The sequence below is a fragment of the Chionomys nivalis genome, chromosome 9, assembly GCF_950005125.1.
Source record: "Chionomys nivalis chromosome 9, mChiNiv1.1, whole genome shotgun sequence".
Classification (NCBI taxonomy): domain Eukaryota; kingdom Metazoa; phylum Chordata; class Mammalia; order Rodentia; family Cricetidae; genus Chionomys; species Chionomys nivalis.
The window spans coordinates 82,353,445-82,375,380 of NC_080094.1; the positions used below are offsets into that span (position 1 = coordinate 82,353,445).

The 21,936-nt window shown below is 41.6% G+C and overlaps 1 protein-coding gene across 14 annotated transcripts in view; it reads right to left on the reverse strand.

Moving 5' to 3' along the window:
- The window catches only part of Phf21a (PHD finger protein 21A), a 158,671-nt gene that overhangs the window by 90,590 nt on the left and 46,145 nt on the right, over nucleotides 1–21,936 (reverse strand). For all 14 annotated transcript variants that reach the window (XM_057780283.1, XM_057780279.1, XM_057780272.1 and 11 more), the window contains one exon: nucleotides 20,673–20,738. In XM_057780283.1, coding sequence (XP_057636266.1) covers nucleotides 20,673–20,738 — 66 coding nt within the window. The remainder of the gene's footprint in view (nucleotides 1–20,672; nucleotides 20,739–21,936) is intronic.

Consider the following 21,936-nt stretch of genomic DNA (forward strand, 5'->3'; position numbering starts at 1 on the left):
GTGAAAAGTATCATTAACTCCATTTCCAGATAAGGAAAGCAATGCAGAGATCAAAAGTGACTTTTTTTTACTTCCATTAAAGAAGCAAAATGGCTAACCAATGTGAAAAGCATCTGAGGTCATTATTGCTCTGCAGCCTATCGTAGGGCAGCGGCTAGCGAGCACAAAGCCTGAGAGTGAGTACTTGGTTCTCCATTAGGGTGTACAATCTTGAAAAGCCATTTTTTCTTACGTGTCAGCTTCATCTGCATAATGGGGTCTGCCCAGATCAGCCTGGATAAAGCACGTGGACACTGCAAACAAAGACACTACACAAATAAGTGAAGTCTGTCACTACCTTGACTTTTTTGAGAACGTGGCATCTGCCACTGCAACCTTTGCCCGGATTTAAAAAAAATGAAATATTTAACAGCTTTATGAAATAACTCACATGTAATAAATCCACTCATTTAAAGTATATATTTCAATGGGTTCAGGCACCTTCAGAGTGGTGTGATCATAAGCACAATAGACCTTGAAATATTTTCATCATTAGCCGGGCGGTGGTGGCGCACGCCTTAAATCCCAGCACTTGGGAGGCAGAGGCAGGCGGATCTCTGTGAGTTCGAGACCAGCCTGGGCTACAAGAGCTAGTTCCAGGACAGGCTCCAAAAACAAAGAGAAACCCTGTCTCGAAAAACCAAAAAAAAAAAAAAAAAAATATTTTCATCACCCCAGAAAGAAACCCTGAATGCATCAACAGACACTGCCCACACCCCAACAGTCCCTAGGCAACACTGATCCACTTCCCATCACCATCACTATGAATCTGTGTGTTAAGGCATTTAATATAAATGGAATCATTTCATGTGCAGCCTTCTGTGACTGGTTTCTTATACTTAAAATTTTTCAAGATTCATGAACACGCATCAGTACTTCATTCCTTTATACTGCTAAACAGCATTCCCTCCCTTGAATATACCACATTTTCTTTAGCCATTCCTCATCTGATGGAGCTATCATGAACAATGGAGATATGAGCACTCATGCTGGAGCTTTGCTTGAACACGCTATGTTTCTCTTGAGTACACAACTAGAAGTGAAACTGCTGAATGGCATGGCAGCTCCATGCTTAACGTTTTGAGAAACTTGCCAGACTACTGTCTTTCAAGTGACTCTACCATTTTATATCCCCACCCATAATGCCCGAGGAGAAGATAACTGAAGAGAGAACACAGAAAGGAAACCCTTTGCTGGATGCCTGTGCAGGAATAGCTCGACTAGCTCAGCCGATGGCAAGCTGTGTCGCTGACAACATGTGTCACTCACAGCAGGGATGGCAAAGCTTCCCTTTTAGGAGATACTGACTGTTGAGGTATTTCCCTCCTTTTCTCCCCGCTCCCTTACACTCAAGCCTAGACCAAGGCAAAGAAGCAGCTTTCTTTATACACAGAATATCTCTAACACAAAGTACTACAGAATTTTCAGCATCAGAATTTAAAAGTTCTCTATTAGTCCTCAGATCCAGATAATAAAATATGCTGTCCAAAACTGCTATATGAAATCTTCTATGACAATGGGCACATCAGCCTAAGCCCAGCCCCAATACCTATGTTCAGTACAGGCCAAACACAGGCTAGCTTCTAGCATAGTGTGGCTCCTGCAAGCCAAACAGAATGTGTGGTGTGTGTGGGAGGGTGGGCAGATGGCCTTTATAAAGAAAAACAAAACAGGAAGTCAGGTAGAAGAGGGTAGAGAAGGAGAAATAGAGAGAGCAAGAAAAAGGCAAAGCGCACTTCTGCTTGTGCTCTTCCCACCTGCCACAGCACTCTCCTTACTGACTGCCAGCATGCTTCCTTGCAAACACAGCTGCAGGTGACAAAGAGCAGCCACTGTCCTACTCAGGGGGTCCCTTCCATGTTCCGTATTATAAACTGTACTAAAATGCCAACAGCTTACAAGAAAAAAAAATTATATACTGGTAAAAGCCACAAATAGCACACTATTACCTATCTCCCACTACTTAGCACTGAGACCTGTAGGTTCCCCACAAAATAACAAGACTACCCAGTAAACTGCAAAAAAGAATGTAATCACAAGACTAAGTATGAAAAAATATGTAGCTTGTTTAAATTTTATAATTTGTCAGACCTGTGATTAACCCAATCAAAGAAAACCCGTATTCTATCATATATTTCTTTTTTTTTAATTGAAAAAAAAATTTTCCGCCTCCTCCCCGCCTCCCATTTCCCTCCCCCTCCTCCCGCCTCTCTCCCCCTCCCCCCACTCCTCTTCTCCTCCCTCTCCAGTCCCAGGAGCAGTCAGGGTTCCCTGCCCTGTGGAAAGTCCAAGGTCCTCCCCCCTCCATCCAGATCTAGGAAGTTGAACATCCAAACTGTCTAGGCTCCCACAAAGCCAGAACCTGAAGTAGGATCAAAACCCCGTGCCATTGTCCTTGGCCTCTCGTCAGCTCTCATTGTCCGCCATGTTCAGAGAGTCCGGTTTTATCCCATGCTTTTTCAGTCACAGTCCAGCTGGCCTTGGTGAGCTCCCAATAGATCGGTCCGACTGTCTCAGTGGGTGGGTGCACCCCTCGTGGTCCTGACTTTGTTGTACATGTTCTCCCTCCTTCTGCTCCTCATTAGGACCTTGGGAGCTCAGTCCGGTGCTCCAGTGTGGGTCTCTGTCTCTATCTCCATCCATCGCTACATGAAGGTTCTATGGTGATATGCAAGATATTCATCAGTATGGCTATAGGATAGGTTCATTTCAGGTTCCCTATCCTCAGGTGCCCAAGGAGGGCAATGTCCCCAGTTAGTTCCTTGGGCACCTGAGGATAGGGAACCTGAAATGAACCTATCATATATTTCAGACAGTCCCCGTGCTCAATCTGCTGAGGGGCTCTGCTCTTATGTAATAAAAAAACATGAAGTTTTTTTCCCTAGGAAAGTTAAGGACTTGCACCCAGGGACTGCCACCGAAAAGAAACACATCACCCCAGCATCAGAAAGGAAAGATTCTGGTCGTTACCGTGTTTCGCTCCTTTGCTCGCCCGCTTGTCTTGTCCTGGCCACAGGCAAGGCAAAGAGAGCTTCCATGCTCTCAACACTCACAGACTCACGCTGCCAGCAGCCTTCCAGTGGCCTTGCTCTCTGCAGGAGAAGCCGTAGTGACTAATACCGCTGGGTCTTGTTGAAGAAAGGTGGTTGACTTCCTTTGATCATCAGAGCAGTGTACTGATCAGACTTCCTGTTCTGCTGACTACGAGCGTGTTGGGCAAAGCAGGAGAGCTGGCTTCTAAGCAGCCCATGCAGGGAAGCAAATTCCACAGCTCGAGAATCCCGAGAGAAATGGAAACTAGAAGAGGGTGGAACTGGAAGCAGGCACCTTCACTCTGCCAGTTTGGTACTCACTGGTGTCAGGATTTCTGGGGTGGGGGCGGGGGTTGAGCACAGAGTTCAAGACCAGAGTCCTGAAACTATAATCTGAAGTTTGATTGTCCTGTTTCATTTTGATGAGGAAAAAAAAAATAGTTTTATTGAAATTAAAGCTGAAGGAGAAGGAAGCCACCCAAGATGGTCTCGTGGCACACTCAATCTGGGCAGTGTGTCCCATAAGTGAATGCACAGACCTGAACTGGTATACACCATGCACCAGATAAGCAGGTGTTAGATTAACATGAGTTCACCTCTTGCATGGTACTCAGAGTTTTCTTTTTTTTTTCTCCTAGTAAATTGCAAATTTTACCTAAAGATAAATACAGTGCCTAATTCTCTGCTGCACTCATCTTCTGCTGTCTTGGGTCTCATCGGCAGTCTGTCCTTCCTGGAAGAGCAGTGAAGGGTGCATTTCTAAAAGTACAGTTAGTCCCCGAGGGACGCACACCATACTTAAATCCCTTCTTTTCCAAAAGGATTACTTTTATCCTTAAAAGTTTTCATTTGTGATAAAGTATTTGATTTCTAACACTAGATCTAATCGTTGTTGTTTTCGAGAGTAAATAGTCAATTGCAAATTGAGTAAATTGCTTTGGCAATCCTAGTACCAGAAACGAAATGGATTAGGTCAGCAGGTGGCATGTCATTTCAGTGCTGCTTGGAAGCCCAAAAGACAATTAGGTCATTTTTTTTTTTTTTTTTTTTTTATTCTGGTGACAATTAGAATGGAAACCAGAGCATTTGACTTACCTCCGGCTTCCATTCTCACAGCCACCACAGGCTTATAGAAAGTCTCTAAGCCTACATTTCCAATGTTTAGGTTTCTTGAACTTCTAAAAACACTCAACTGACCCTGAGATAGGGCACCCCACTCTGGTCTTTAGAGACAAGGCAATTCTTCTTTACACCAGGAAACTGGGAGTTCTCTTTAATCTGGTATATTAAGCACTACAGTAGTACTGTCTGTTGTTTCTTTTTTAAAGATTTTTATTTACTTATTATGTAAACAGTATTCTCAGTATTCTGTCTGCATGTATGTCTTTATGCCAGAAGAAGGCACCAGATCTCATTACAGATGGCTACTGGGAATTGAACTCAGGACCTTTGGAAGAGCAGGCAATGCTCTTAACCACTGAGTCATCTCTCCAGCCCTAGTACTGTCTTTAAAAGAAAGAATGGTAGCTATGCCTCAACCCAAAAAGGAAAGGAATCTGTCCAGCCTGCTCCATGCAGAACTGGAAGAACTAAAAATAATACATTTACACCAAGAAACCAGAAGAGATGTGACAGGAGGGGGAGACGCGCTGCAGAGGTAAACTGCAAGAAGACTCTTTTGTCCCGAAGTCAGGAGTCTCACATGCTTTGGGGCCCTAGAAACAATCTCAAGACTACTACCCCACGTGTCCCCAGCTACTGGGAGAACTCCAAAGCTAAGGTGGCCTCCCAGGTATTCTCCCGATAGCAATCAACACAACAGTCAACACCTCAGCCCTGCTTCAGGGGTGGTACATGACGAGCATAGCTGAAGAGACTGTGGTCCCCAGACCACAGTGAACAATGCTTGACTCAGGAATGGACCTGAAAGTCAGGGCAATGTCTTGGGTTGGCACTTCTAGGGATAGCTGGGGGGCAGGAGGGGGGACAACTTGCAAGCCTACAACTGCTAGAGCCAACCTGTCAGTAAATGCTATTCTGTGCACAGCCAATAATGCCAAGGGGAGAAAACTCCCCAGTTCACACTGCCACATCCTCAAACTTGCTAGCTACAAAGCCAACCAATTCCTTTTACTTCAACAGTGTTGACTTGGGTATCTATTACTAGTAGTCAGAAAATCCTCAAAAATAACCAGCCAAACAACTCAACCTTACCACATCTGGTTCCTGAGCTCTGGGCAGAGGGCATGTTTGCTTTACAAACTTCTCAAACTGCTAAGTATTACACAGAAGGCATTTCTAGTTTAACAGAAGGGAGGGACAGAAAGAATAAGGTACTAATGGACAAACTGCCCCATCCTTCTAATACCCGTGAGATAACGCTGTTGTCCACCAGTTCTCATCATTTGCCCTGATGGAGTTTCTGAAGTCAAAGCAGCTCAAGCCTGGAAGCTAACAAGTGTTTCCCTTTCTGACTTCGTGGTGGTACTTGCCCACACTATCCTTAAGGGGTAAGCAACAGAATCACAGAAAGGGAAGTGAGCGGCCCTACTTTCAAGAAGCAAGAAGAGTGCTCATGTGCATACAAATGTACTTGGGGGTGAGCAGGGGAAATTCTCACACCAGGGCAAATCAAGAGCAAAAGGAAGCTACACAAGGTGAAACCTCACCATCTAGACTGTATACCCTGCTTCAAAAGGGTGTTATTTGAAGGGCAGAACTAAGCTATTTAGATTGCATCAAATCCGAAATTCATAATTGGATAAAATATATATTCTGGAACACTAGATCATCTCTCTCTCTCTCCATGAACACCACCAGCGCCATAAATTCCTCTGATATGACCTGATCTGGAAAGTATTGGTACAAGGGAAAATAGATACCTAAAGAAAGAGACAAATCTGTAGTCTTCTGAGTCCTGTAATGATACAACACACATAAATGTGTGTTGAGAGCTGTGCACCCCCAGATTCTGAATTTCTTGTAAACAACTTGTTCTCCCCTGGTCTGAGTGCCTACAACTGCTCTGAGCACAAGACCCTTAGGAGTTTCTGAGGGCAGGGGAATGGTTTCTGGTGCATTTGGCTAGGGCGTGGCTATCACTATATAATCTGCCCCTGGACACAATAAAGGGGGATTCTTGGGGCATTTTGGCATCAGGGATGGCCTGTGTCTCTGTCTCTGTGTCTTTGTGTGTCTCAATCTCCAGCCCCTTGCCTGGTTCACAAACTGTATGGTGGCGCATAGAGCACAGACGGGCATAGTGCGCTGCAAATGTGCAACCGTGTTTCACAGAAACAAGGAAGAAAATCTATACATGTGCCATACCTGGAACTCTAAGAACTCAAGACCAACAGCAGATGGATTCATACTTAAGAGTTCTTACTCTGCAAGGTGTGGTGGTGCACACTTGAACTCAGGAAACTAAGGCAGGAGAATTGCTGCAAGTTATAGGCAGCCTGGGTTACATAATGAGATGCTGTCTCAAAAAATTCAAAATGAGAGGGTGAGAGATTGAGATTTTAAGATATTGTCAATACCTTGTTCACCACTTAAAATGTTATTCCTGATTTAAAAGAAAAGGACCTCAGGCAGTATTTCATATAAAATAAATGTCTAAAGAAAATGATATATATATATACATTTATACATATAAATGTATATATATATATATATATTTTATGTGTGCGTGTCTTTGATAAAGTTTCAAATGTCTACTTAAAAGTCAATTTAACTGTGAAACTTTTTTCCTCAAAGGAAAACCTAAAAAACCAAAGTATTACTATTATACTAATCTCTGAATTTTGTTTTATTTATTTATTTATTTTGGTTTTTCGAGACAGAGTTTCTCTGTGGTTTTGGAGCCTGTCCTGGAACTAGCTCTTATAGACCAGGGTGGTCTCGAACTCACAGAGAACCGCCTGCCTCTGCCTCCCAAGTGCTGGGATTAAAGGCGTGTACCACCACCGCCCGGCTTGAATTTTGTAATATGTAAAGCTTGTTCTCTAGCAATATTCCAATAAACCATTAACTTTGACAAATTCACACTATACAGATTGACCCCCGGATGATTCAGGAAGAAAATGCAATGTCAAATCAAGTTGAAATTATCAGATATAGTTTGGGCATTATCAATTATTTTAACAACAATTAACCTGCACATACCTGTCCTGGGACCCCTCCCAGAGACTCAGATTCAATACAAGTCTAGATGCAAAATTTTTCAAAATCTTTTCAGTTTATTCAAGGTATAAGCTGGGGTTAAAACCAACAGTCTACAGGTAACTACAGCTTTTGCCTTCGTTACAAAGACTAGAATTTATTTTGATAACTCTTCTACAACTGTTAAGACAACCACTATGGCCGGGCGATGGTGGCGCACGCCTTTAATCCCAGCACTCGGGAGGCAGAGGCAGGCGGATCTCTGTGAGTTCGAGACCAGCCTGGTCTACGGAGCTAGTTCCAGGACAGGCTCCAAAGCCACAGAGAAACCCTGTCTCGAAAAACCAAAAAAAAAAAAAAAAAAAGACAACCACTATGATTTAAGTTGCAGTACTTTCAGAAACGCCGTTGGCAGCCGTTATCAGCTGTGTTTTGACGCTTTCCAGAGAGTACACCCCACACACCCATGAGTGAGCAAATGCTGTAGACGTAGCTTCTCACACAGCAGCAGAGGCTCTCTTAGCTGGTCATGACCAGGACTAGTAGTTGATCAGAGGAGAAAAAGCCTCACGTATCAAGCAATCATAAAAAGTTGACACACATACCCAAGCACCTCATTTTAATTTAAATGCACCTTTATTTGGTTCTTGAAGTACAGGACCAGGCCTTTTTCTTATAGAACACTACAGGTAAGAGTGCAGAATATTTCTTATAAACTATAGCTCTGACAGTAGCTTTTTGTTTGTTTGTTTGTTTGTTTGTTTCGCTTTTTCAAGACTGGGTTTCTCTGTAGCTTTGGAGCCTGTCCCGGAACTAGCTCTTGTAGACCAGGCTGGCCTCGAACTCCCAGAGATCCGCCTGCCTCTGCCTCCCGAGTGCTGGGATTAAAGGCGTGCGCCACCACCCCGGCCAGCAGGCTGTTTTTATCCACAGTTGTTTGCAAAGTGTTTCCCTTGACGGTTCCCGGGCCACACTATCCTTTAAGTGCTGATACAGAGACGTGCGCCTTCAGCTTGCACTACAGAACGTGGGTAGAAAAAAATACCAGAGGTTGAAGAAATTAGCGTATAACCAAGAAATCAAGTGTTTGGAAAGTCTAGATGACCAAATACGAATGATTGCAGTAGAGAGGTGAACATGGGGTGGAAGATGAAGGCTTTCGAAGGAAGTCACGCTACAATGCTGGAGGCAGACTCTAAAACAGTTGACCTCAAACTCCTTTATTACTTTCACAACTTTGCTCATAAAAATTTTCTTTTTATAAAACTGATGTGGAACTACTCTGGACACTCTTAAAACTGTAATATAGGAAATGATATTAAAAACCTCTCCAGGGGCTACAAAGATGGCTCAGGTTACTAGCACTGGCTGCTCCTAGAGTACCGGGGTTCAATTCCCAGCACTCAAACGATGGCTCACAACTTGTAACTCCAGTACCAGGGGTTCTAACGCTCTTCTGACCTTCGAAGGCACCAAACATATATGTATTGCAAAGACATGCATGCAGACAAAACATTCCTAACACATAAAATAGGTGGCATGGTGGTTCATTCCTTTAATTCCAGCATCAGGAGGCAGAGACAGGGGGATCTCTTATGACTTTAGGGAAGCCTGGTCTACAAAGTGAGTTCCAGAACAGCCAGAGCTGTTACATAGAGAAACCCTGCCTGTCTTGAGGGAAAAAGGAGAAAGAAATCTTAAAACAATTAAAAAATACATTATTTCTCCACAAAACGGCAAGATTGGGGTTATCTAAATGGAAAGCTTTTAATGGTAAACCTCTTTGATAAGGACATCCTTGGCTACCTCATTATCTTCCTGGATGTTTAATGAACTAATATATCCAACTAGACCTTCTTGCATACCATGCTACATCCATGAGTATCTAGTCAAATGAGTCTTCAAAAAGTGAGTAGGAATGTTCCAGGCAAAGAGAAGAAAATTCCCAGTGGCAAGAACATGAGGTTTAGGAAGAGCCTTGGGAGAAAAGACTGACACTGGGGATTTATAGGGTGTAGACAGAGAAAAGGATTCAAGAAAAGCAAAGAAGGAGAGAACTGCGGAAATGGGTCTGTGCTAATGAATGTCCATGCCTTACAGGTCCCAGGCTTGTGGAAGTGATACTAGGGTTTTCATCTCTTACCTCCTGGGATACCATGCCTTCACCATAGCAAACTCTCAATAAATGCATGTGGATTCTTGGAATTGTAAAGTTTCAGAAAGTAGATTAGCCTGATATGGTGGTGCACGCCTGTACCTGCAGTGCTTGGCAAGCTGCAGCCTCGGGGATCAGTAGTTTAAGGTCAGACTTGGCTACAAGAGAGTTTGAGGCTCAGTGTGTTATGGTAAAAATAAAACACTGCAGGTCCCTAAGCGGCAGCAGTGGGCAGCAGGTCCCGAGACCAGCAGGTCACGAAGGCAGCCAGTTCCAGGCAGGGAGTCGCAAGGTGGGTGAGAAACCCATGCAGAGTGACGCTGGATATTTATTTATTTAGTGGGTTATGGAAGGGAAGGGGAGAGAGAAGAAGGGGGACAAGGAAAGAAACAGAGAGAGAGAGAGAGAGAGAGAGAGAGAGAGAGAGAGAGAGAGAGAGAGAGAGAGAGAGAAAGGAAGAGAGAGAAAGGAAGAGAGAGAAAGGAAGAGAAGAGAAGAGAAGAGAAGAGAAGAGAAGAGAAGAGAAGAGAAGAGAAGAGAAGAGAAGAGAAGAGAAGAGAAGAGAAGAGGGGCAAGGATAGGAGCTATGGCAGAGGCTACCTCTTTGGGAGAGAGATGGAAAAGGAAGGAGATCAGACTGAAAGCAGAAGAAAGATCTATCTGGGTGGGGCTTGTCTCTTAAAGGGACAGGACAGACCATTACACAGTGTATGTATGTGTTGCAGGGGAAGAGGGTGTTACATAAGATCTGTTTTTAAAAGAAAAAAATACAACTCCTATAAAAAATGAAATAAATGGGGCTAAACGAAGGCACAAATTAAGCTCCTAATAAATTGAAAGTGGAGTGGCAGATGTACTAGCCCTGTAAAGCACCTGCCACGTGCACCACCTGTCAGGCACAACTTAGGATAATGTTCTCCAAAGAGCCAGAGCCACTAAACATTTGGAAATACAGAGTCCATGAAAGATCTAACCAGATAGTGCAGGTTCTAGAAAACAGTTCCACCAGAAGGGGTGCTGGCTTGCTTTTCACTGCCTTGAATCAACTGCTCTAAGCTAAGGAGGAGACCAGCAAAGAAATAAAGAACATACTGTAGAGTCCAGTCATTTCTGTCAGCACAGAACACCTCATGTGAGGGTTAAGAATTTCAAGTTGAAAGCCAGGCAGTGGAGGCACGTGCCTGATATGGGAGTGATTTCTTTCTAATCTGTTGCTTTCATTGGTTAATTAATAAAGAAACTGCCTAGGCCCATTTGATAGGCCAACCCTTAGGTGGGCGGAGTAAACAGAACAGAATGCTGGGAGAAAGAAGCCGAGTCAGGAGTCGCCATGATTCTCCCACTCCAGACAGACGCAGGTTAAGATCTTTCCTGGTAAGCCAGCTCGTGGTGCTACACAGAATATTAGAAATGGGTTAGATCAATATGTAAGAGCTAGCCAATAAGAGGCTGGAGCTAATGGGCCAAGCAGTGTTTAAAAGAATACAGTTTCTGTGTAATTATTTCAGGTAAAGCTAGCCAGGTGGTGGGACGCAGCACCGCCGCTCCACACAACACATGCCTTTAATCCCAGCACTCAGGAGGCAGAGGCAGGTGGATCTCTGTGAGTTCAAGGCAAGCTTGGTCTACAAGAGCTAATTCCAGGACAGGTTCCAAAGTTACAGAGAAACCCTGTCTCAAAAAACCAAAAAAAAAAAAAAAAAAAAAAAAAAAAAAGAATTGCAAGTTTTACTCATTCCATTTGCCAACACTGAAACTAAATGATTAGAACAAACTCTTGAGAGGACAGTTCTAGCCCCCCTACTACACTGCTGCTACTGGGGGCAGCATCCAGTCACCGACTGCCTTGATTTACTCCACAGTACTACAGTGAGCACTCTGTGATGTCACAGCAACACTACTCAACCAAGACGCCCCTCCCTCCCAGTCCAAGACAGGGTTACAGTCTTGGCTATCCTGGAACTCGCTTTGTAGATCAGGCTAGACTTGAACCTGTGTATACCTCCCGAGTGCTGGGGTTAAAGGCGTGCACCACCACCGCCCAGCGTAGCTTCTGTCTCTTAAAAGACATCATCAAATATTTAACCAGACAAGTACAAAATACTGGCAAAGACAAGTATACTACAAGAATAAAAATAAATAAGATGGGTTAAAAAATGTAGTACTGTGAACTACATCATGTCACACGCTTGAAATCTTGGTCTTAAAACTTTATAGTGTTCAAGTCCTTCCTCCACCCCTGCCCAATATAAGCCAGTATAATTTTTCCAGAAGAAACCTGAAATATTGCATTTCCTGTTAGACGCAAAGGAGAAGATGCTGATTGCCTAAGTACACAAGTGACAGCAAACTCAGCAAACCAATGGTCAAGTCGTTTCACATAAATATTACACAGACAACATGAACTAGAGTGACTCTCAGGGAATGAGTACGCTTTGGATAAATAAGAAGATAGGTCTCCCATCATAACAAAAGAATCTCTAAGGAAAAAACACTTCTAAATTGTGCTAAGAATATTAGCCAATCACACTAGCTAAACTGTGACCTAGGGAACATTCTATGGATGCTGGCTGAAACTAGAGATAGTCAAGTATCAGGTTACTAATATTTGAGCACAGTAACCAATTCACCCTGATGTGGGATTCCCCTCTGTGTGCTGTCATTAGCATTAATGAATAAAGAAACTGCAGTGGCCTGTTGACAGGGCAGAACTTAGGTAGGTGGGGAAAACTAAAGGGAATGCTGCTGGAAGGAAGAAGGCAGAGTCTGAGAGACACTATGGAGCCACCGCCAGAGTCAGATATGCCAGAACTTTGCTGGTAAGCCATGACCTTGTGGTGATATATAGATTAATAGAAATGGGTTAAATTAAGATGTAAGAGTTAGCCAATAAGAAACTAGAGCTAATGGGTCAAGCAGTGATTTAATTAATACAGTTTATGTGTGGTTATTTCGGGGCTAAGCTAGCCAGGTGGCTGGGATGAACAAGTGGGCTCTCCTCCTACAGATCTCTATAGAGATTTGCATCAGTATGAATCTTGGTTTATTGATACAAATTTAAGATCAACTTTGATATATTATATTTCTGCTCTTGATTAAGGTATTGTGTTTGTGCAGTTCATTTAAAAATGTGGCAGTGGTGCACAGCTTTAATCCCAGCACTCGGGAGGCAGAGGCAGGAGAATCTCTGTGATTTCAAGGCCAGCCTGGTCTTCAAGAGCTAGTTCCAGGACAAGCTCCAAAGCTACAGAGAAACCCTGTCTCGGAAAAAAAAAAAAGTATAATTAAGAAAGATAAGTTAATAATCATCTATATAGTCAAGTTTGTAGGAATGTTAGTTAGATTTTCTAGATGTACAGAGATGTATTTCAGATAGATACGTATTCTTCAAATCTTTCAGAGACTTTCAGAATATGGCATTTAAAATGTTCAAGAACTTAAGGCTTTTCATGACAATGAGACACATCTGCTCCTGTCAGCATCAAACTACTTCAAGAGGAAGATGGGCATCGAAGAGGCTCCTTATGGAGTTTGTTAGATGAACTGGATATGCAGGATCCATAGTGTCTCTCTCTCTCCATCTTCCTTCTCCCAACATTCAGTTCCATCTTTCCCACCTACCTACGTTCTGCCCTATCAACAGGTCAAGGCAGTTTCTTTATTCATTAACCAAGAAAAGCAACACAAAGACAGAAGGACCTCCCACACCATCACCCAACCCTAAGTCAATGAGAACTAAAAGAAACATTAACTATTCTGCTTAATGTCCTATTTCCAAGAACATTTAATAGATAAAAATCCTACAAAGCTATTCACTCCCTAAAACTGAATGAAGAGCACATTGTCATGGGTTCTATCTAGTCTGATGAACTATATAGTCAAGGCTAAGCTGTGAAGCCAACATCTCACTGTGTGTATTACATGATGCATTCACACCTGAGTTAAATGTGAATGTTCTAGCTCCTTAGAAATCGGTGTTTTACATACAGGATGAAGGAGTTACAAAGAGGAAGTGAAGTACTACAACTAAATGCAGCATCCCATCTAAACGGATTCACATTCCCCAAACTGGACACACTTGACAGACACATGTGCATTAACAGCTAAAGGCATAGTCATCGTACAAAACTTCCATAAATAAGGAAGCAGATGCACTAAATTATTTAAATATGAAACCTTAAAAACTAGCTCGCTAGAAAGTCAGGACTAGAAATAAACTCCTAGGGCCCCCTTTTCTACCCACTCATCATTGTTCAAGTCACCCACTGTCATCCATGGCATGAAAACTCAAAGTGTCCCTGAAAGGCTCATGTGAAAGCCTGGTCCTCAGGGTGGGTAGCCCTACTGGGAAGTAATATGAGTCTTCAGAAGGTAAGGCCTTACTGGGGCACTAAGACTCATTCTCTCTCTGCTTCTTTCTTGATTTGCAATAAAAGCAGCTTGTGCCCTGTGCTCCTGTTATGATGTGTTACCCTCATTAGAGCGGCAGAGCATGGGGTCATATGCTCTTCTTCTTCTGCATAGGATTTTTTTTTTTTTTTTTTTTTTTTTTTTTTTTTTTTTTTTTTTTTGAGACAGGATCTCACTGTGTTGGCCTGGCCTGGAGCTTACTATGTTCATACTGACCTTGAACTCATTGGGATCTGCCTCCCAAAGGCTGGGATTAAAGGTGTGCACCACAACTAGCTTGTCGCATGCATAGGAAACAGACCTAGTTAGAGCAGACACAGAGACCTTTTCAAAGACTTCAGAACTGTTTTACTAAAATGATCAGTTGACAATGGCTCCATACATGGCAACGATTTGTTAAACTCTGTGCTAAACAATCTGTCTAAAGTAACAGATTAACTGCAACTGAGTCAGGAAACAAACATACAGAAGAAGATCAGAGACAACAAAGGAATCTTATTTTCCAGAAAGAATAAGGAAAAGGGAAGAGTGAAAGGAAAACAAAAACTAAGACTGAATGGCAAATATCTGAGACCCCTTAAATGGCAAACAGCGAGTTCTCTGAAAAGTCCAACTCGGTACACATGGACTGCACACAGAGCACTGTGCTTCCCCAGAAATCCTTTTGCAGAGAAGCAGAGCTAATATATGCTATTCTTTTAAGAAAGCATTTTTTGGAGGTCATTTGGAAATATATAGCAAAAATCTTTGTAAAACTATTATGATGTTTTGCTTATTACTACTCTTAGTTAGCACTCAATGAGTTTCAAGTCTCACATCTTCATATAAAATATATCATTACACCTGACCACAGTCACCCCCACTGCCTGCCATCACCCTTCTTCTCCCCGCCACCCAGCCAGCCCCGTTCTGCATCTGTAGATTGTGCATATGAAAGGGAACATGCACTACTATCGCTCTTCCCATTTGTTTTCAGTCCATGCTAGTCCAGAACTCACTACGTAGCCCAGGCTGGCCTGGAACTTGAGGTAACCCCGACCTCCTGGTACTGCACTATAGACTGCACCTCATGACTGGCTTGTTACTTATTTTTAGTGTAGTAAAAGTTTTCTTATTAGCCTTTAACCAAACATAGTTGTAGATTATTTTCAGTTATGTTTTAAAATTTATATCCACATCTTTTATAATATAAAAGACCTGGCCAAATGGCTTGATTTGACTAATAAGATGGTAACAGTCTGATGCCAACAGAATCTCAGTGTGAATTTTGGTAGTTTGGCCTTGTGCTCTGGCATTAAAGCATGAAATAAGTATGCCTGGGAATACTTCATGCTAGGCTTCAGAAGAAATCAGGTAAATAAATATAAGCATTCCTACAATCACAGAGGCAGGCTCAGCCAACCCCAAATCAGAAACAGATCTGTCTGACCAAAGTCAGCCTGGATCAAAAAAACTCTACGTGATCTGCAGATCTAGTGGGGGAAATAAGTACACCATTAAAGTAACTCAGTAAAACTAGTTTGTTGCATAGAACTGTTATGATAAGAGCTGATCAATATGTCCAGTACACATCTAGGAATTTATTAAGACAATCAGAGCAATGACAGATTTACATAAAAAGGTATTAGTTATAAAAAATATTTATAATAGGAAAACAACTATCATCAGTAGGGAAACATTCTTAAATTATGACGAGTCAGACAAATATTTGAAGCTGTGAAAAATCATGTTTTAAAAGAACATCAAAGACAGGAGTGATGATGATACACACCTTTGATCCCTGCACTCAGGAGGCAAAGGCAGGTGAGGCTGAGCTCAAGGCCTATCTGGTCTACACAGTGAATTTCTGGGCAGCCTACAGGGCAATGTAGTAAAACCCTGTCTCCAAAACAAACAAAAAGAACAAAAAACAAGAAAGTGCTCCTAATACATTAAATCTAAAAAGCAAGATACATGGTTCTTTAAAATTAAAAAAAAAAAATTAACTGTAAGTAGAGAAGATCAGTCAGATAAAATTTGTTCAAGAAATACAATTTTTTTCTGTGGTACATACTATTCTCTGTCAAATATTACAAAAGGACCGACAAGACAGCTCAGAAGGTAAAGGCACCTGTAGCCAAGCCTGACAACCCGAATTCATTTATTCATCTCTCACACAATCATACATCCCAACCACAGTTCCCCTCTCCATTACTCCCAGCCCCCCATCCCCATCTACCTTCTTCCCCAGGCCTACAGGAATATCTACAGAATACAGCACAACAGGACACAATAAAACCAGACACAAACCCTCACAGGCTGGGCCAAACAACCCAGTAGGAGAAAAAGGGTCCCAAGTGCAGGCAAAAGAATCAAAACCACCCTCATTCCCACTCTCAGGACCATTTAGTAAGACATTTTAAAAACAGTAATTATAAGTAGACATGCGATCACAGATTGTGATATGCTACCGTGGGAGAAACTATTTAGCTGCAGGATATAGCGCCTAATCCAGAAATAAACTACATTTCCCAGTCTTCCCTGCAATGAGGGAGGTCATGTGACTAAGTTCAAGTCAAGGAGGTTTAACTGGAAAGGTACATAAAGCCCAGTAAACATCCTTAAAAAAAAAGAAAAGAAAAGAAAAGAAAAGAAAAGAAAAGAAAGAAAAGAAAAGATAAGAAAGAAAAGAAAAGATAAGAAAAGAAAGAAAAGAAAAGAAGGGGCCTTCTTTGTTGATCCTCTTCTCACCAGATGGAGCTACTATTTTGGACTCTGATATGAAGCTTCATGCTGAGAACCGCAGAGCAACAGCACAGGAAGTGCCTGGGTCTTTCCAGCCTGTCCACCTCAGAGCTTCTGGATGCAGGGAGGCAGAAGTGTGCCTGGCTAAGCCATCTTTATGTGGGGATTTCAGCCATTCACAAACTTGATGGTAAATGGCATTAGCCATAGAGAACAAACAGAGGCTTCAATGAGATCAGGAGTGGAGACGGCTTCAGGCTCCTCGGAGGAAGCAACAACTTCCAACAATGAGGTGAAGCCAGAGAGGAAGGCTGGCAAACTGAAGCAGAGAAAACCAACTTCGGGCTAAATCCTCCCAGGACAAGACACACACTTTGGAGCGTGCAGACTGCCGGTTAGGCAGAGGTGTAGCGCAGCTATAAGAATGCACTTGCTTAACACGCGCAAACCCTGGGTTCCCTCCCCAGAACTGTCTACAGGAAATTAGAATTAAAACAGAACACTAAAGCAACTGAGCATTTTGGCTCTGGAATCAGAATCTCTCTATTTGGCCACGGACCACATATTGCCGATATAAATGGAGGGGAAGTGCAGAATGAGAAGGCTCCAGTTCAGGAAATGAATAACTGTTTCCACACTTTAGCCCCACTATGCTTCAAAATAGTTGAATTCTCTGATTAGAGTGAACCATCTATTATGAAGAGAATGTCACAAGGTTTTCTTCTTTTTTTTTTTTTTTTTTTTTGTTTTGTTTTTTCGAGACAGGGTTTCTCTGTGGCTTTGGAGCCTGTCCCGGAACTAGCTCTTGTAGACCAGGCTGGCCTCGAACTCCCAGAGTCACAAGGTTTTCAAATGCTAACTATTCCAGGTAGACCAAAGATTGGTGTAAAAAAAAAATTTTAAATAATGTTTCTTGTTTATTTCCCTATCTTAAAAAATGAAACAATGGTCAGGCAGTGGTGGTGCACGCCTTCAATCCCAGCACTTGGGAGGCAGAGACTTGCGGACCTCAGTGAGTTCAAGGTCAGCCTGGTCTACAAAGTAAGTTCCAGGACAGCCAGGACTGTTAGAGAGAAACCCTGTCTCAAACAAACAAACAAAAAATATGCACCATGGAGATTTTGAAAAATACCTTCCAACATTTTTTATTGATACTGTTTTCATACACATTTGCATTCCAACACACATGTAATATACATAAAGTCATAAATGCCTCCTAGCAGAAGCTATTCTATGTCACTCAACCACGATTTTAATTGGCTACAAAGCATACAGCTTATTTAGCCAACTAAGTCTAGGAATGTTTTGAGTTAAAACTGTCAGAGATAAAATGAATCCCTGTAGGTGAAGCTGCCTTCTAAATTCACCTTAGAATTTCTATTTAGGAATCTCAAGCTACAGTTTGAAAGCACCAGAAACTTCCAAACAAGCATTCAAAGAAATTCATTGAGTTTTAGCCATAGAGGATATTCACTAAAAATTGTATTTTCCCAAAGCACTATCAAAGACTGAAGTTGTATTAATAAGAACTAGTAAGTCTACCATAAGAATTGATGACTATCTGCAATGTTGTATTTCTTTAATAAAGAAAAAAATAAGAAAATGTTTATATTTTATTTGTACAATTAACTTTATAAATATATATAAATGTATAGAGACCTGGGCTGTGGTGTATGCCTTTAATCTCAACAGTCGGAGGTAGAGGCAGATGGATCTCTGTGAGTTCAAGGCTAGCCTGTCTACAGAGTGAGTTCCAGGGTTACACAGAGAATCCCTGTCTCAAAAAACAAACTAACTAAGAAAAAAAAGGGTTAAATCTTTAACTGTAACTATGACATTATTTTTCAGACTTCTCTGTATTTAACTTTTTCTCACAACAAAAACATAATGTTAAGTTAAACTATTACTCATGAATAAGATAATTCAGATTTTAGTTACTAAGAGGAAAGGAAAAGTTTTGCCAAAGTCTAAGTAGTCTTTTTTTTTTTAAAGATTTTTATTTATTTTATGTATATGCATGCTCTATCAACTTTAGGCCTCATATCCCACTATAGATGGGTTGTGAGCCACCACGTGGTTACTAGGAACTGAACTCAGAAAAGCAGCCAATGCTCTTAACTGCTGAGCCCTCACTCCAGCCCTATCTAAGTGGTCTTTTGACAAGGGAAAACAAACAGGTGGCATTAGAAATTTGTTATAAAGTAAAATTTCAGATTATAGTCTAATGAACAACAGCAAGGTTTCCTGTTGCACTGTGAGGAAGAGCCAGTGTTCACATTCACGAGCTGTCTCTTCTTTAGACGCTGACCTATCCTGGTCTATCAAGAAGGCTATTTTACAGCTAGGCAAATATAAAAACTGCAAGACTGCACCTCAGTCTAAGGTCTTTCTGAATCTAGATGAGGTCAGTTAGGAATAAGAAGTTACAGAATAAACCAAACTGAGGTGGTTTGAATAAGAATGGCCTCTATAGGCTCATATATTTGGATGCTTAGTCGCCAGGGAATGGAACTCTTTGAAAGAATTAGAAGGATATGGAGATATAGCCTTGTTAGAGAAAGTGTATGTGTGTGTGTGGGGGGGGGTTGAGGTTTCTGAAGCCCATGCCAGCCCGGTCTCTCTCCCTTCCCCCTACCCCTACCCCATACTCTGCCTGTGAATCAGTGTCGCTCTTAGCGCCACGCTAACCCTTTGAAACGGCGAACAAGCCCCAATTCGATGTCCCTTTCTAGGAGCTGCCTTGGTCGTGGTGTCTTTCACAGCAACAGGACAGTGACTACGACACAAATCTTCACATTAGTTGTCACAAACAAAATTTTCAAATAAATGTAAATTTTTCTTTGATTGCCCATTTCTCTGAAATGCAGCCTTGAATTCTTTTAACTTCGTACAATCATTTCCCACCCCCACCCCACTAATCATTTTCAACTTCTTTCCCTGCTAGAATTCGTTGGAACTTTCAGCAAAAGCGAATCACTTATTGGCATTTTGTCAAAGGAACCCTGCAACTATAAGAAGGCTCAGAACTAACAGGGCTCTAACGCCAGACACTATCACCAACATACTTTAGAGAACCAAGTCATATGCTAGCAAGGCCTGTTTATATTCTCTCTTACAGATTTTTCTTTGCCTCTGTAGCCTATCACCTCCCAGTTTTACTCTGCTTTTCCTAATCTAAAACACCTCCTGTCTGTGCAGAGACAAGACTGGGAAGCATTAAGGAGAGAGGAATTAAAAACAGCGGTTCATCTTCGGCTTAGAAGATTAACTATCTGTGGTTCTCAAGGTTTTATTTCTCCCCTCAATGAAATGAAAAGCATGATCAGAAATCTGCAGGAAAAAATTACTTGTTGCTATTATTTAGACAACAACATAAAACTCAGTCATTGAAAACTCTTTTGACAACTCTTCAGTAAGACTTCGCGAGCACTGAACTGCCAACTGGTTCAGAGCTCTTTGCTCTTAACTCCAAGACAGAAACTGCTCTTTTAACCAGAGAGAGGAGTGAGCAAAGAAGAAAAGGAATGCTTCATTAGATTACCAGACATGGACTGGGAGCACCACTGACACTCCACCTGGTGGCAGAAATTGCCCCAGTTGGGAAAGTGGAAGCAAAGTGACCGACCAAAGCAAGCTCCTTGTACAAAACATAAGATGCTCTTCTCTTGCCCTACATAGAGTAACTCTAACAAATTCCATCAAAGAGTTTTTCAAATAGTAGGTCAGCATCCTATAAACATTAGCATAGAAGTCTACAATACTTATAACAGGAGACCTACATAGTGAGCTACCTAGTAGGTTAAACCTTTAAGCAGTGAAGAAGCCGACACAGCCACTACAGGACTTCACATCACACATTCCCACTTTCTTTGCCCTTTCCCCTATGGGTAAACTACAGTTTAATTCACACAGTTAACGGCAGCCTGCCACATTGCCTTTACGTATCTGCCAGCAGCATATACTTATGGGATACTCTAGAGACTGATTTCAACCAAAAATAAAAATAGATAAACAGCTCAAACAAAATTAAACTGAGTCTGGCTGCCCACACTTATTTTCACACATGAAGAAAAACAGCAGTTCTCTTAGAAGCTTCAAGCACACATATCTTTAGAACACAATGTTAAAAATATGTCCCCGCCTTTCCCTACCTGTTTCTCACTCAAAGCTGTGATTTTGGCTTGGAGTTCATGAAGCTGTTTCTTTAAGTCAGCATTCTGATTGGAAAGAAAAAATATCTGTGAGAAAGATATTCATTTGTTAACATGATAGTATCAGGAAGACTGTGCACACACTGCATTAACAGTGGTGAAGCAACCTTTAGCACCAGTTTCCCACGCATTAAATCATAACAGAGACCCTCAAACAGAGGGTGGCTTCCTCACAACCACTGTAAATTACAGGAAGTTTATATATCCTCATCTTGCACTCTAACAGCTACCTTTGCCCTAAAATATTGTTATTCTTCATAGAACGTATCAGTTGACAGAAAATCTAAAGCTCCACTAATCAGACAAAAACAGGGAAATGGAGGTTAAAGAAGGCTACCCCCTGCTTAGCGGCATTATCAACAAAGATAAGAGGCTTTTCTCTACTTGTCCTCTCTCTTATTTAGTAAAATACATTTGTTATTTTAGCCTAGATTTGGAAAGCTGTCAGCAATGTAACTGCCTTAACAGCATATCATTCAAATCAACATGCTGAAATTCTAGGAATCGAAAAGAGAGTACTATTTTAGACGAAATACACTAAGTGAGTCTGCCTTTTGCGGGGGTGGAGGTAGGGGGTGGGATATTAAAGTTTTCAAATGTTTAACAGAGCAGGAAAGCGAATGTCACCCCAGTGAGAGACTTACTTGTTTCATACATAGCTCCTCATTTCCCTGCCTGCTCTACTTCTTACTGTACTAGGTTTACCTCATTTGGGATTTTTCAGTTGTATTTGATAATAAGGTTTTTCTGAAGGTACCTAAATTGTTGCCCAATAATTTACTGACCCTCAGATTTTCCAGATCATGAGTTATCAGAACTGCGGGCTCTGTTACTGACAATGTAGATCACCACATTAAATAGAAAGGACTTGGCAATGTGCTGCCATTTGGTTCCCTAAAATTCAATTTAAATTGTGGACACACTAAATAAAAATTAAAAAAGGATGTTTCTCATGGAAGGTAGATGTCAGATAGGAATAAATGTGGCCACAAAGGCTACTTCTCAGAGTTAATGTATTGTATTAAAATACAACAGTCAAGACCACTGAGTCCTTGAGATGAATATTGCACACAACTTCAAAAAAACAATTAATCTGCCTTAGTACCACTCTTCAAGAATTTTTTTTTTTTTACTTTATAGACAGGCATATATGATCCACTGTCTAATAGGTGCCAAGAAGACACTACCTGAATAATAATAACAA